This window comes from Phaenicophaeus curvirostris, chromosome 4, assembly GCF_032191515.1.
Source record: "Phaenicophaeus curvirostris isolate KB17595 chromosome 4, BPBGC_Pcur_1.0, whole genome shotgun sequence".
Classification (NCBI taxonomy): domain Eukaryota; kingdom Metazoa; phylum Chordata; class Aves; order Cuculiformes; family Cuculidae; genus Phaenicophaeus; species Phaenicophaeus curvirostris.
The window spans coordinates 36,778,234-36,791,887 of NC_091395.1; the positions used below are offsets into that span (position 1 = coordinate 36,778,234).

The window sequence follows — 13,654 nt, forward strand, 5'->3', positions numbered from 1 at the left end:
AAGCCACTTAAAATGAAAATATGCTCTTTTCTTTTTCTTTAAAAAAAAACAAAACAGAACTTCACTGAGTGAACTGTGTGATGATCCAAAGGATAATGTTCTACTGGCATTTCAACAACTGGGTGAAATCTATGAAGAGAAATTGAATAGCGTTGGCTGAAGGAGGAAAAAAAAGACACAGTACTTAATACTCTTACCACACAGATCATCTGCCTTTTAAGTTAGGAATTGACCAGGTCCAAGTTATCGAATGTGTTTCATAATAAAGCTTTAGCAATAACCAATATCAAGAATACAAAATTTACTTTGGAAAACAAACCTTTACACATTGTCATTTTAGCAGCTCCAATGTAAACTAAATAATTGTTTCTAATAGATTATAAAACTAGGTAATTGCACACATCTGTCAATGCACTTTTGTTTTTCAAGCAGTGATATATATGTAAAGACAGCTCTCAGAAATATATGGAAAAAATGTCACAGTTCCGACAGCTGGTATGATTTCAGGACAGCACTGGAAACTTTCAGCCTATTTGTGATGTTTAGCAATTACTTTGGCAATTGTAATCAAATAAATTGTTCTAATTATTTTCCAAGGTTTCTATTAAGCTATGAAGTAGTACCTTCATGAATCATTATAAAAGCTTTTAATTTATTCTGCAATATTATTCTATAATATAAATAGGCTTTTTTTATCAGTACAATGAAGTTTGATCAATAAATTGTTCCAAATACATATAGAAATGCTTCATTTTTCATCTCTTGTACCCCTAAGAGTAAGAAAGATTCAGGACACCTCTAGCAAACATATCAGTGTCATGTAATACAAACTGACTTTAGTAAAATAAGTTTCCTAACTATTTTCTTGTTTTTTGTTTTTTTTTTCCCCTTTTCTTTCTGGAATAAGCGAAGATTTCAGCAGTATTTTCAATAGAATTCTTCAGTTTTAACACTACATTCTAGTCTGCTCAGTCTAAAAAACATACGTACATACACTAATGTTTAGGTTTTCTAAACACAGATTTTGACAACAGTCCTCATGGCCGCACACAATTTTATACAGATGACCAAGAAAGCAATGTAAGTTATTCTTTATTAATAATAAGCAAAATGTGCATTAAGGACAATTCAGAATCCCATTTCTTCAAATTAGATCTAGTGTTCATCAACCACTGATGAAGTCTTTGACTCGAAATCTCTTTAGGCAGCATTGAACTACATGCAGCACACTGCCAGGTAATATTGGGAGGGAAAACCTGTACGTAGTTGGGTACTGCTGCTGAGCTACCATCAACTGACTTACTTTTTCTTCTTCCATTTTTATAATGTGTGAAACAAAATTATGACAGAAATAGAACACAGTGGTAGAAAAGACTGTTACAACTTCGCTTGGACAATAAAATTTACTCCAATTATTCTTTACTGTCTGACACTCATGCTATACGCACATAAATCTTGCACAACTGTTTCTCAGCTAGGGTAGAAGTGACTGTATTTAGGCCTTTTCATGTTCACATTTGCCTATATAAATAGGGTAACCTTTTTAGCCAAGGTATAATGAATTGATCAAAGAATGAAGTCAGAAATTGGTACTATTGTGTTCTCAGTACTTTGACAAGTAAGCATGAAATCCTGGGTGGAAAGCAAACTTATTAGATCTATCACAGGCTACTACTTATATTTGCTGAAGACTGTAATGTCTCTTTAAGCATTAGTAATAGCATTCAGCATTTCACTTTTAATAATGTATACAAAAAACACTTCACTCCTCTTATGGCTTTTGGTAAGGAGTGAATGATGATCAAGTGTTTAAGTCAAAATGACCAAGGAATCCATTTGTGAAAATTTTAGAAAAATCAGTAATTCTACTGATGTAATATCTGGATGGACTGTAAATTTACTCTAACCTCCTGTAAATAAAAGACATCCTGCTTACCATTTATCTCCGCTGTAAAACCTTAATGCTGAGCTGTAACACACTTGGACAATAACTTGCCATGTTTGAGAAGTTGTCTTGAGACCATACTGACACCCCACACCTACAATTTCTGTTTTTAAAAATAACATATCATAGTCTAAATGCTTTCTGGTTTTAAAATGGTGTCTTTTCACTAAATGACAAAGTATCTGCTTTCAAGTTTAACTTTATTAAACTCCAAAGAAACTGCAACTGAAATGAACAGAAGATACACCAAAAAAAGAGAAATTCTAAGAATCCCTGTAGGGTTTCTGCATAACCTTAACTTGTTAGGAATTTTTTTTTGTCACTGTAGCAGAAAATAAAAACTTTATAAAATCTCTGTCCACAAGTTTTATTGACGCCTTATCTGTCTTTCCAAAATTGTTCAATTTCTCTTGTTTTCATTGGAGTGAGATCAATCTCCATCCATGACACTTTCTGGCTTTTTCACCACAGCCTTTGTCTTCCAGTAATTTAACTTAATACCTTTTCAACATTTCTCTCCTACACACGCAGAAGAACATGACAAGAATGTCTAGAGAACAACTCCTAAGAGAAAACTGAAATACTGCAAGACTTAAGAGATAAACATAAATAAATATAAAACTAACAATTATTGAGAATTTTCACCACTCTCCTTACTGCAGATGCAAAGGGAAGTTCAGCAAGTTTTATACATTCTATAAACTATTTTTCAGCACATTTAAAAGAGGAATGGGCACCACAAAAAAACTGAGACCAAGAATTTAATGCAAATTAAATTAACATTAGATCAAAATTTCTTAAGTGAAGAATAGCACTTACAAGTACTCTGTCTCAGGAATTATTTCGGTAAGCCTTGCAGAGATTTAAATTTAAGTAATATTTATCTTCTGAAGTTACAGATACAATTTGGATTTTTTTTCTAAAGAAAAGATGAATATCTAGTCGCCAGTGAAGAATTCTGAAGGGATATTAAACATTCTGATCTAATACTTCCCAGTTGACATATTTATCTAATACATGATTCATTTATTAAATATTTGACAGCACCTTTTGCTGGAGAGTGAACACTAAATGAAGTGGAACTTTAATCTGAAATAGTACTACTATCCACATAGCCTAACAGCAAACACATAATTATCTCTTGGACGCACCAAAATGGTTAAGAAATTAGAAAAGATGGTATTTTAATGCTCACTTTGTATCATATTTCACAGACTAAAAATTCAATGAGTTTGGATCATTAATACTTACAGCAAGAAGTGCTGTTTCCCTGACATTGCATAAGTTTTAAAATGAGATTGTTGTGCTGGAAAAGCTAGATTCTCCTAATGCTTTAATCAAAACAGGAAGTTAGAATTTGTCTACTGACTCCCAAACTGGTGCCAAATGGAGATGAAAATTGTGATGGTTACTTTTCATAAAAGCAGCATTTCAGGAGCGTAGCTGATAACCTTCCACAACATGTAACAAGAACATGGATGGAGTGTTTAATTTCAAAAGCATAAAAGAAATTGACATTACACTATATGCTGCACCTTCAATGTACATTAAATGCATTGTAGAAAAAGAAAACTGCTGAAGGGAGATACGCAAAACAGGTTTCAGTGATGCCCTTCAATACTCTTTATTTTCCCCATAGCTCTGCTCCCTCCCTGCCTGTAATGGGAAGGCTACTGTCTGTGCCCTCATTACTGATCTCATCCCAGCGCATGTACCAAGACAGCAATATACTGCTTCCTGTCGCGGGGTGTGAATCAGACTGTGTTTATCTATTTGCCTTAAACATTTTGTCTGACGACTACCCACTTGTGGCACCAGCTTGGCTGTGATGCCACGGTTTAGCAGTTCAGCTCTCCCTCTCTGGGGTGAAGTCGGGCCCCAGAGCTGGCTTTGGCGGGGGTGGGGGGATGCAGGCATTGGTGCTGCCCCCACTACCCCCCCACCTGCTGGCTTCTGGAGCCCACCAAAACCACGGAGATAAAAGGATTTGGGAGGGAGGAGTCAGGGTCTCACCTCCATGCTCGCTCACACTGACACACTTCGATTGGATCTGCCTGGACCATGTGGCCTGGACCACGTGTTCCGGAGATCATCTGCTGCCTTCAATGTGGTGATTTCTTTCCCTTTCCGTCTCTCTTTCTCTCTCTCTCCCCCCTCCCCCCCCATTACCTCATGGTGTGCGTGTTGGGTCGAATTCTAGGGACTTGGGTTGTTTTCGGGGATTCATTTCTGTAACTTTGCGTGGTTGCACGCCCCCGTGTCTTTGTTGTGCGCCCCGGTATCTTGGTGTGTTTAGGTTTGCTGGAGCCAGAAATAAATACTGTTTTGATAGTCACCCTGGGAGTGACCTTATTGGCCTCCAGATCACCACTCAGACAAATGAATCCACTTCCCCCGCCCCATCAGGGCCAGACACGCTCGTGGGTCTGGGTTGTGACACTGGGGCTTCACTGAACCTGCCTTCTGTGACACCTCATCCCCCATCCCATTTCTTGGAAGGCCTGCATTCTTAAAGATACAGCGCAAATGGGTATATTTGAGTGTTTAATAAGACGTAACATTTTTGGTACGTTTCTTCAGTTTGGCTTTGTGCTAGAAAAATCACTTTAGTAAATTTTACTTGCTGATAAGCAGTTATGTTTCAAACACAGAGATATCTCAACTAGTACAAATACAAAAGAGAGCAACAGCTGTAAAATCACAGGTGTCTCCACTTTTTAATGTGATAAGTAGCATTTGTGCAATTTAAGCTTAGGCATAGTTATTCATATCTCTCATTTTCCTCCAGTGGATGTTTTGTCTTCGGCAACAAAATAATACTCTGACGCACTGCTGGTATCGGTAGAGGAGGATACCTGACTTAGCTCTTCACTGTCAGAATCGCTGTCACTTGGCACTTCTGCCTCATTCACTGCAAGCACAGAACCTCCAGAAGACGGTTCATTGCATGTGTCGGGAACAGAACAAGCTACATTCTGTACTGTTTCAGACTTGGGTTCATCTTCCCTCCCAAGACGGTTGTTGTGTTCAGCAACAGCTTCATTTTTTTGATCATTTACTTCTGTTTCTTGTTCTGTTGCTCTAATCGTTAGCTGAGCGGAAGATATGTTCTCATTTTTAACAGGAACGACAATTGAACATAAAGGCTGACTACAAGAAGAATTGCTACTGGCAAGCACTTCTGCACTTTCAGTTTCCTCAGTGGGAAAGAATGAACCTTCACATTTTGGATTACTACATATAGAAGCAGGTTCCGTACATTCTGAAGACTCAGGCTTCCCTAGATTTAGAGATGCTTTGTCAGGAGATTTCATCTTCTTTTCCGTTTTTTCAGTACCGTTTCCAGACAAAACCCTGGAGGAAGTCAGTGAATCACAGGTATTTCTGACAGTACTGCCAAATGAAAATACTGGTGAAGGCAACTGAAAACTGTTATTTTTGAAAGAAAATACGCAATTACTGGGGGTGAGGAGACACTTGGAGACACCACCCACCCCAGCTGCAGTGCTGGCTTCTGAAGTACTGCAAGCTACAGTTGCAGTGGATTCTGAGGCATTAGCTTTTTGTCCACCTGAGACAGATGGTTTCTGTGTGCCATGTTCTGCAGTTTCCTTTGCAGAATCAGCTTTTTCTCTCAAGTGAGACGATGTATTTTTGTCAGGTGGCTTTTCAGATTGCCTAAGAAGTGAGGACAGCGATCTTGTAAAACAACCTCTTTCTGAATTGCGAAAGGGAAACGAAAAATCTGGCTTCTTACTTTCTGCTGAGTCTACATTGGGACTGGTTGAAGCATCAGAAACCGTGTTTTTTGTTAAAGGGTCATGTTTTCTTAGTTTGCTTTCATCCTGGTTATCAGTTTTATCCACACGATCACATTTTCCCAGATAAAACTGAGGGAAAACGTATTTCCCATCTTTCTTTTGAAAGGAAAACATACCTGTATCTTTAGTAAACCTGGGTAATGAATTATTACATGCACTGAAAGCAAAAGGTGAAGCAGAAAGTCTCTCTGCAGAAACATCTTGAAATTCTGAATTTGAAACAGTAACAGCTACTGATGCTGCTGGTTTTAAGCCAGGTGAAGTGGTAGGATGTGTGTCTATTTTGTTGGAAACAATAACTGCTGATGCCTGCATCGGTGATTTTTCTTCAATTACTAAGTCTTTAGAGTTCTCTGATAAGGCCGGAGTGGTTACTTCCTGGGAACTTCTCTCATGAATTAATTTTAAGTTGCCACTTGTTTCTGAAAAGTTCATGTTTGTGGATGGGATGCTCCGATCACTGGTTCCAGACAAGCCTCTCTCAAAGCCATCTGCTGCTCCTTGCAGGGTTCCCATTTTTATTTTATCTGTCTTATCCGCTTTGGTAGGTGAAGATACAAAAGGAGTTCCTGAGGACCTATCCTTCAAAGCCTCAGCAGGTGCAAATTTATACTTTTTATTTGCAGAAAAAGTTTGCATCTTGAACTCTTCAGTAGGCATCTGATGTTCCATATAGTATTTGTAACGTAACTCCTACAATTACAGCAAAAAATCCCATTAAGTACAACAGCATTTGTGGATTTGGAAGTTATAGAAATCATATACAAAGCTAAGACTGAAGAAAATTATTCATATCTTCTACACCACTTGTGATGTATTCTTCCATTGCCACTAGAAGGCAACAGAACACATATAATTATGGAAAAAGTTCTTTAAAAACAATTGAGCAAGTTACACACATGGAACCCTGATGACAAAGTAGGTTTTGAAATAGAAGATCATAGAAAACTAGACTATTTAAAGTCACTATATGAACTATATATTAAAACCAAAGCCAGAAATAGCTAAAAATACTAGCTTAAACATTAAGTGACAAATTTTCAAATTATCAAGAAAAATAACCATCTGAAGTCAGTGTAGGTGATCAAATAATAGAGCAAAAGGAAAATAATTGTATGAAGGACCTAAGCAACTTTTTCATTTAATCATCTGCCCCGGCAGTCTCAGAATGTACGTTCACTACCAGCCATGCTTCACTAACTGTAACTAGAATTATTCTGTACAGAACAATATTCAGCTACCCAACGCTGAACTGCTATTAAGTGAAAAAAAAATCTAGTTGTATAACTAGATCATTGGAAATTGGAAACACTGAAAATGTCAAGCTATCAGCAATTTAGGTAGTGAATTCTGTTGTCTTCAGAATACAGAACGCAGGCAGATACTTCCTCTTCAAACAGGCAGAAGGAAGCTTATTTGAATTAGAAAGCCACAAATGTGTCGAAAAGCACACTCCACACTAAAATATAAGTATCTGAAGTCAGTAGTAAAATTACATTCCAGCATTCTAAAGAAAAGAGAGAGTAAAATCCTGAGAGCTTTAATAAACTAGTCAGATTTACATTCTAGAATTAGAAGGGTACCTTTCTATTAAGAAAATTGAAAGATATTATAAAAACTTATTTAGAAAGTTGTGTCATAACAAATACTAACTTTGACATAGATACAACAGATGTTCAATCATACCTCATGACTCATGTTTTGAAATGATGACATTTCTGATACTGACGTTAAACGAGTGCAGATCTTACTACCATCTGCCAGTGCTTCCTCTTGTCCCACTACAGGCTGAAAAAAATGTTTTGCAGCAGACATTGTAGTTCACTCGATAAGACAAAATAAACAAAATAGCACAATGTTGTAGCTCCATAGTCAATAACTTACAATTGTGTTAGATATAGTTTTCTGGTCCTGACATTGTTTTATGTTATTCCTAAATAGAGTACTTTTTGTTGAGCTCTCATTTCCTCCAGAAGGTAGATCTATTAGAAAGAATATAAGAATACCGATGGAAAGCATATTAAATATGGAAGATACTGAAAGGTTCCTGTGCATCTAAACGTAAGATTCCAACACAGATTCCAATTAAGAACAGAAGTATATTACCCTCATTGAGACCCTCAGACTTATTCAAACTTCTGTGATATAAAGCCAGAGGCCTGAGAAAGTTTACTAAATGCCCAGAGATGCCTGCTCTACTACAAACCTAAACACTCTTGTGAGGCCAAAGCATTTAATCGGAGCATAGTTAACGTTCATATTATACTACAACAAATACCTGTCTAGTTCAGCAATGCATTTCCAACAGCGGCAAAACTGGTTATACAGGAAAATTATAATATTTCCTCTAGCTTCCAAAAATACAGCCTAGGCACTTTATAGAGAAAACACAGATTTAAAATGCATTTTAAAGATCTTGATTAATTTATCATCTATCAATTTGCTCAATTGCTTTCTGAAAACTTGCATACTTTTGCCATGCAGATTGTTTATTAGTAATTAGTTCCAAAACGTGTGGGTTCCCAGAGTAACTTCCTGAACATTAAGTCCCTCTTCCCTACCTTCAATGCCTACATTAACAGGTGTTAACTTCAAAGCCAAGATTTCATTAATCACAGGTTTGATATCCATCTTCTTTTGTGTATACTCTGGTGCTTTTTCGTAGCTAGATGCTATACTCATCAGGTCAAGCTGAGTTTTCATTCTGGAAAAGGAAAAATGAAAGAAACCAAACTTTTAACACTTATTCTTAAGTCTCACATGCCAAAAACCAAATTACACCTGCCTAAACCAAAACATAATTTTCAAAAGAAATCACTAAAAGGGAGAAGAAACTGGAAAAAGTCTTTAATAAAGCGTCAAGTTTTCAACTTGACAGTTCATTCAAATTAGGTTTCATACACATTGAAATTTGCAAGCACTGCCTGTATTTCAGCAAAAAGATTTAAAACACAATGCGTAATTGGTAATCTTTAGAAAGAAATACATGGGGTATGAGCACTGCAAACACAAAAATGAAGACACTGCAGAACTTCCATACATGGTCTGAAGATTTCCGAAAAAGCTCTAGTCCTGCTTCGGTATTCTTGAGTTTAAAGAAAATATCAAAAAAAATCCAATTACTGTACTTAGTTTTTGTCAGGAAGCCATTACAAAAGACTGATTAACTCTAATCCCAGATTGTACAACACTAAAATTCTTGACATATTTCCTAAAATTTGGAATAAGAAGTATCCAAAAATCTGAAAGCATTATACTGTCTAAATGTATCTGTTACTAGATACTATTTTCATTTTAAATCACTATACCTGACTATATCCAAAGTAACTATTTTCTTAATCTTAAAATTACACTGGAGAACTAACAAAGCATAAAAAAATATATATACCTTGCATTCAAGCCACAGGCCACCTATAAAAAAAAACAAAACACAAACCAAGAATTTGTAAGATATGAACCAGTCTTCCCCCAACTCTCAAAAGGAGATAATTGCTTCATTAAAACACTTCAGAAACTGAACACCGCATCTTAATATCATAGAGCTATAGGAAATAAACCCATTAACTCTTTAAAAAAAAAATGAAAGAAAAAAACACAAACAAGCAGACAAAGGTTAAAAAAAAAAGTTTGCGTGGGACAATGATTTATCTTGTAATTATTTGAGTTAAAGACAGAAAGAACTCCTTCAGAGCCAAATGAAAGCATTGAAATCCCACATGGTTATCAAATCCACTTCAGATGTTCAGATATTTGTAAACATTGCTGTCTTTTTGTTTTACATCAGCCAGGCAGTATGAAATAAGTTGTGTACTGTAATAGGGGGCAGGCAAGAAGGTGCCAAGTTTCAAGCATACAATCACTGGAGTCAGAATATTTCATCCAAAAGTGGCAGTCACTTTTACTTTGACTACAAGTGAAATCTTCCTTAATGAGTTGTTACCAAAAACTTAGTGAAACTTTCTTTGCTTATTTATCTGAAGGCAGCAAAAAAGACCTATTGCAGATAACAACAACATGCTGTGGTTCCTTAGGAAAGCACAAGCCTTGAAGTTAAACAATTACTGAAGTCTGTTTTTTGCTTAAGTACTCTATCCCACACCAACCATGTGCCTCAATTCCATACAACTTCAGCCACAGCGTCTGACATAAATGAGATGAAAAGGCTTACGGTAGCTTAGGCAAGAGTGAAGATTAAGCTTTTGTCTTGGGTTCTACTTAATTCACTCTGTATCATTGATAAGCTACAGAAAACTTTTCAGACTTTTCTAAACTTAAAAACCATTGTTATTAAAAAAAGAAGTATGAGGTGTTATATTCTGTATTTTTTGTTTGTTGAATATGTTTTTCCTGATCCAGTCATTATCATAATCTACAATACAGCAGGCTCTATATGACATTTGAGGTTCACTGTGCAACTGATATCACATAGTAACAAAGATCATCACCTCCAGGAAACGCTGAGGATCGTACTCATAAACAAGCTTTTCACAATCCTTCAAAAAATTCTCAATGGTCTTCTTGTGAGTTTCCTTCACTTTCCTCCAAATCTGAAATTCTTTCTCTTTTCTGCTTCTTTGATTTTCAACACTTTCTAGCAATTGCTGCTTCTTTAATGCCAGAGTTTTGCAAATTTCTGCGAATTCCTGTGCAATTATCTCTGCATCATTGTTCAACACCATCTAGAAGCATGAGAACGTAAAAACAGATGAAAATGCAGTACCAACATTTACAGGAATCACTATCCTAAGTAAGGTCAGAGCACACCTATGCCACAAGAAACACTGGTATGGTCTATGTTGTAATTAATTCATCATGAGAAGAAAAACAAAGACACACGTATTTTTTTAGTATCCAGCACATGTAACTTACATTTGTATCATTCGGTTGACTTGCTATTTCATTTATCAGCTTCTCATTTATTATTCTCATTTTTTTCAGACTGCTGAAGAAGGTTAACTGGAAGACAATTGAAATATGTTAAAACTTTATCTACTCTATAAAATAAATACATTTCACTGGTTATCTAGAAACATATAATGGGATGTTCTGTACAACACATTAAACAAAGGTTGTGATTCAAAACATCACGTAATAACACGTGATGCTTTACTGGATTAGTACACAAATTTTCCTTTGCTGTTTCTCTGTCTCAAACTGTTTTTAGACTCACCTACAATGCATATTGTTACAATGACTACAGGGTTATTTTACAGATAAATTGTTGTTTCCCTCAGCCTTTTTTCTTTTTAACCTCTTCTCTCACACACAAACCTATCACAATGTGAGTTTTAATGCTGTTAGAACAGCTTGACAAGCAACTGCGCGATACTGTTTTTTGGTTTCATTTTATGCTTTACACTAGAAAACTGTCCATAACTAAGTTATTTCTGTTTGGGTTTAAACTAAGATTATCACTGTTTTTTTCCCTCCTTTACTACATAATCACTAAGCTTTACATAGAAAGTCTAGTGCAAAGCCTGTTTTTTTCCCACTGGCTTCCCAAATGACACACAATCAGCAATGGGAGAGGCAGAAGAGAAATCAGCGCAAAAGCAGCTTTTGGCACAAAAAGTAGCTGGTGCTGCGCTTAAACTTCTATACTTGTACTTTCCACCACTGCCCTGCACTTGTTTCAACTGCTGCACAGTAAAACAGCTGTATGACATGCCATTCTGCATGCAATCTACAAGGGCATGAAAAGCTCATTTTACCAAAATGGTAGCCATTTTGGCATAAATCACAACTACTACGACTACAAGCAGCCAAACAAACACTAGGCCAGGCAGTTGCTTTCTTCATGCAAACAGGAATGCATTTAGGTTTTATATTTATTAAATTATCACGTAGCTAAACCATCTATTTCTAAATATGCAATTATCTGTGACCCAAATTACATACATCAGCTCCGAGAGCCTATAAGTGAAATACATCTGTGGGTGGGGTATTTTTGTGAGTAGGACTAGCATCCTCCTGAACTTGTAAAAACTGTATCCAGAAATGCAATAAATGCTTAGCATCAGTGGCTTTTTGCCTGTCTGCAAGTCTCTACGTTTTATTTATGTATGTATATATAAAATAAATATATATAACATAGATATAATAACACAACAGAATCCTCAACATAAGAAGGACATGGAACTGTTGGAACCACTCCAGAGGAGGGCTACAAGGGTGATCAGAGGGCTGGAGCACCTCTGCTATATGAAGACAGGCTGTAACAATTGGGGCTGTTCAGCCTAGAGAAGAGAAGGCTCTGAGGAGACCTTATAGTGACCTTCCAGTACCTGAAGGGGATACAAGAAAGCCGGGGAAGGCTTGTAGTGACAGAACTAGGGGGAATGGCTATAAATCCGAGAAGCGTAGATTTAGAATAGACATAAGGAGGAAATTCTTCACAATGAGGGTGGTGAAGCACTGGAACAGGCTACTCAGGGAAGCTGTGGATGCTCCACCCCAGAGGTGTTTTAAAGGCCAGGTCAGATGGCACCACAGGCAGCCTGACCTAGTGGGATGCCCCTGCTCATCACAGGGGGGTTGGAATTAGATGATCTTTAAGGTCCCTTCCAACTCAAACCACTCAATGATTCTATAATGTAATACATATACATATATGAATTATGCATACAACATATAAGCATACTATATATATAGAATCATAGCAGAGGAAGGTGCATCCCAGCAGTCCACAAGCAACTCCCGACTCCAGTTCAATGTAGCGCAGTCCCTTGCTGACTCTCTCTGGATCACTGGGCTGAGACCACTGGTACGAGGTTTAACAAGGCCAAATGCCAGGTCCTGCACTTGGGGCGCAACAACCCTGAGCAGTGCTACAGACTAGGAGAAGTCTGTCTAGAAAGCTGCCTGGAGGAGAAGGACCTGGGGGTGTTGGTTGACAGCTGACTGAATATAGGACAGCAGTGTGCCCAGGTGGCCAAGGCCAATGGCATCTTGGCTTGTATCAGAAACGGCGTGACCAGCAGGTCCAGGGAGGTTATTCTCCCTCTGTACTCGGCACTGGTGAGACCGCTCCTCGAATCCTGTGTTCAGTTCTGGGCCCCTCACCACAAGAAGGATGTTGAGGCTCTGGAGAGAGTCCAGAGAAGAGAAACGAAACTAGTGAAGGGGCTGGAGAACAAGTCTTACGAGGCGTGGCTGAGAGAACTGGGGTTGTTTAGCCTTGAGAAGTCACCATCTCTGGAGATATTTAAAAGACGGGCAGACGAGGTACTCAAGGACACGGTTCCGTGGCAGACAGGAATGGTTGGACTCGATGACCTAAGAGGTCTTTTCCAAACTAGCGATTCTACAATTCTCTCGCCCGCCGCCCCCCCACCCCCCCCGCGTTTTCCCGAGTAAAAGCAGCACCGCCCCCTCACCTTCTCTTCCTGGTAGACGGTGTAGAGGAGGTTGACGGCGTGGAAGATGCCTTGGTGCTGCTCGGAGACGCACTGCCCGCAGCCGGCCTGGCAGCACATGCGGCAGTACAGCTGCACCGGCTGCCCCGGGTGCTTCTGGCAGGTTCCCCCGAGCGCCGGTGGGGAGCTCGGCCGGGCCCCGTCCCCCACCTCAGCCTGGCCAGCCCGGTAGAGCCGAACCACCTCGGCCAGAGTGGTGTTGACGGGCAGGGCGGCGGCGCCGCCGCGGGGGAGCGGGCAGGACTTGCGGCACAGCGGGCAGGGCACCCGCACGGCCCCCGTTCCCCCCCGCGGCAGGCGGCCCGGCGGGCGGGCGGCGGCGGGCTCGGCCGAGGCCAAGCACTCCAGCACGCAGGCCCGGCAGAAGTTGTGCGAGCACAGCGGCAGCGTCACCGGCTCCTCGAATAGCGACAGGCACACGGCGCACGTCAGGCTGGCCTCCATCTGCCGAGCGCGACTCCCCCCTCCCAACC

General features: G+C 39.0%; 2 protein-coding genes across 2 annotated transcripts in view; one reads left to right on the plus strand and one right to left on the minus strand.

Moving 5' to 3' along the window:
- The window catches only part of DDX60 (DExD/H-box helicase 60), a 42,191-nt gene extending 41,319 nt beyond the window's left edge, over positions 1 to 872 (plus strand). The window contains exon 37 of the mRNA XM_069855767.1: positions 58 to 872. Coding sequence (XP_069711868.1) covers positions 58 to 160 — 103 coding nt within the window. The 3' untranslated portion in view covers positions 161 to 872. The remainder of the gene's footprint in view (positions 1 to 57) is intronic.
- A 3,604-nt stretch (positions 873 to 4,476) lies between these two features.
- On the minus strand, positions 4,477 to 13,654 carry LOC138720047 (uncharacterized). Its single transcript, XM_069855773.1, has 8 exons — positions 13,143 to 13,654; positions 10,636 to 10,722; positions 10,212 to 10,445; positions 9,155 to 9,177; positions 8,328 to 8,470; positions 7,651 to 7,748; positions 7,453 to 7,554; positions 4,477 to 6,459 (listed from the first exon to the last, which is right to left on the minus strand). Exons 1-8 carry the CDS (start codon positions 13,623 to 13,625, stop codon positions 4,720 to 4,722), a joined length of 2,910 nt encoding a protein of 969 aa, XP_069711874.1. The 5' UTR covers positions 13,626 to 13,654; the 3' UTR covers positions 4,477 to 4,719.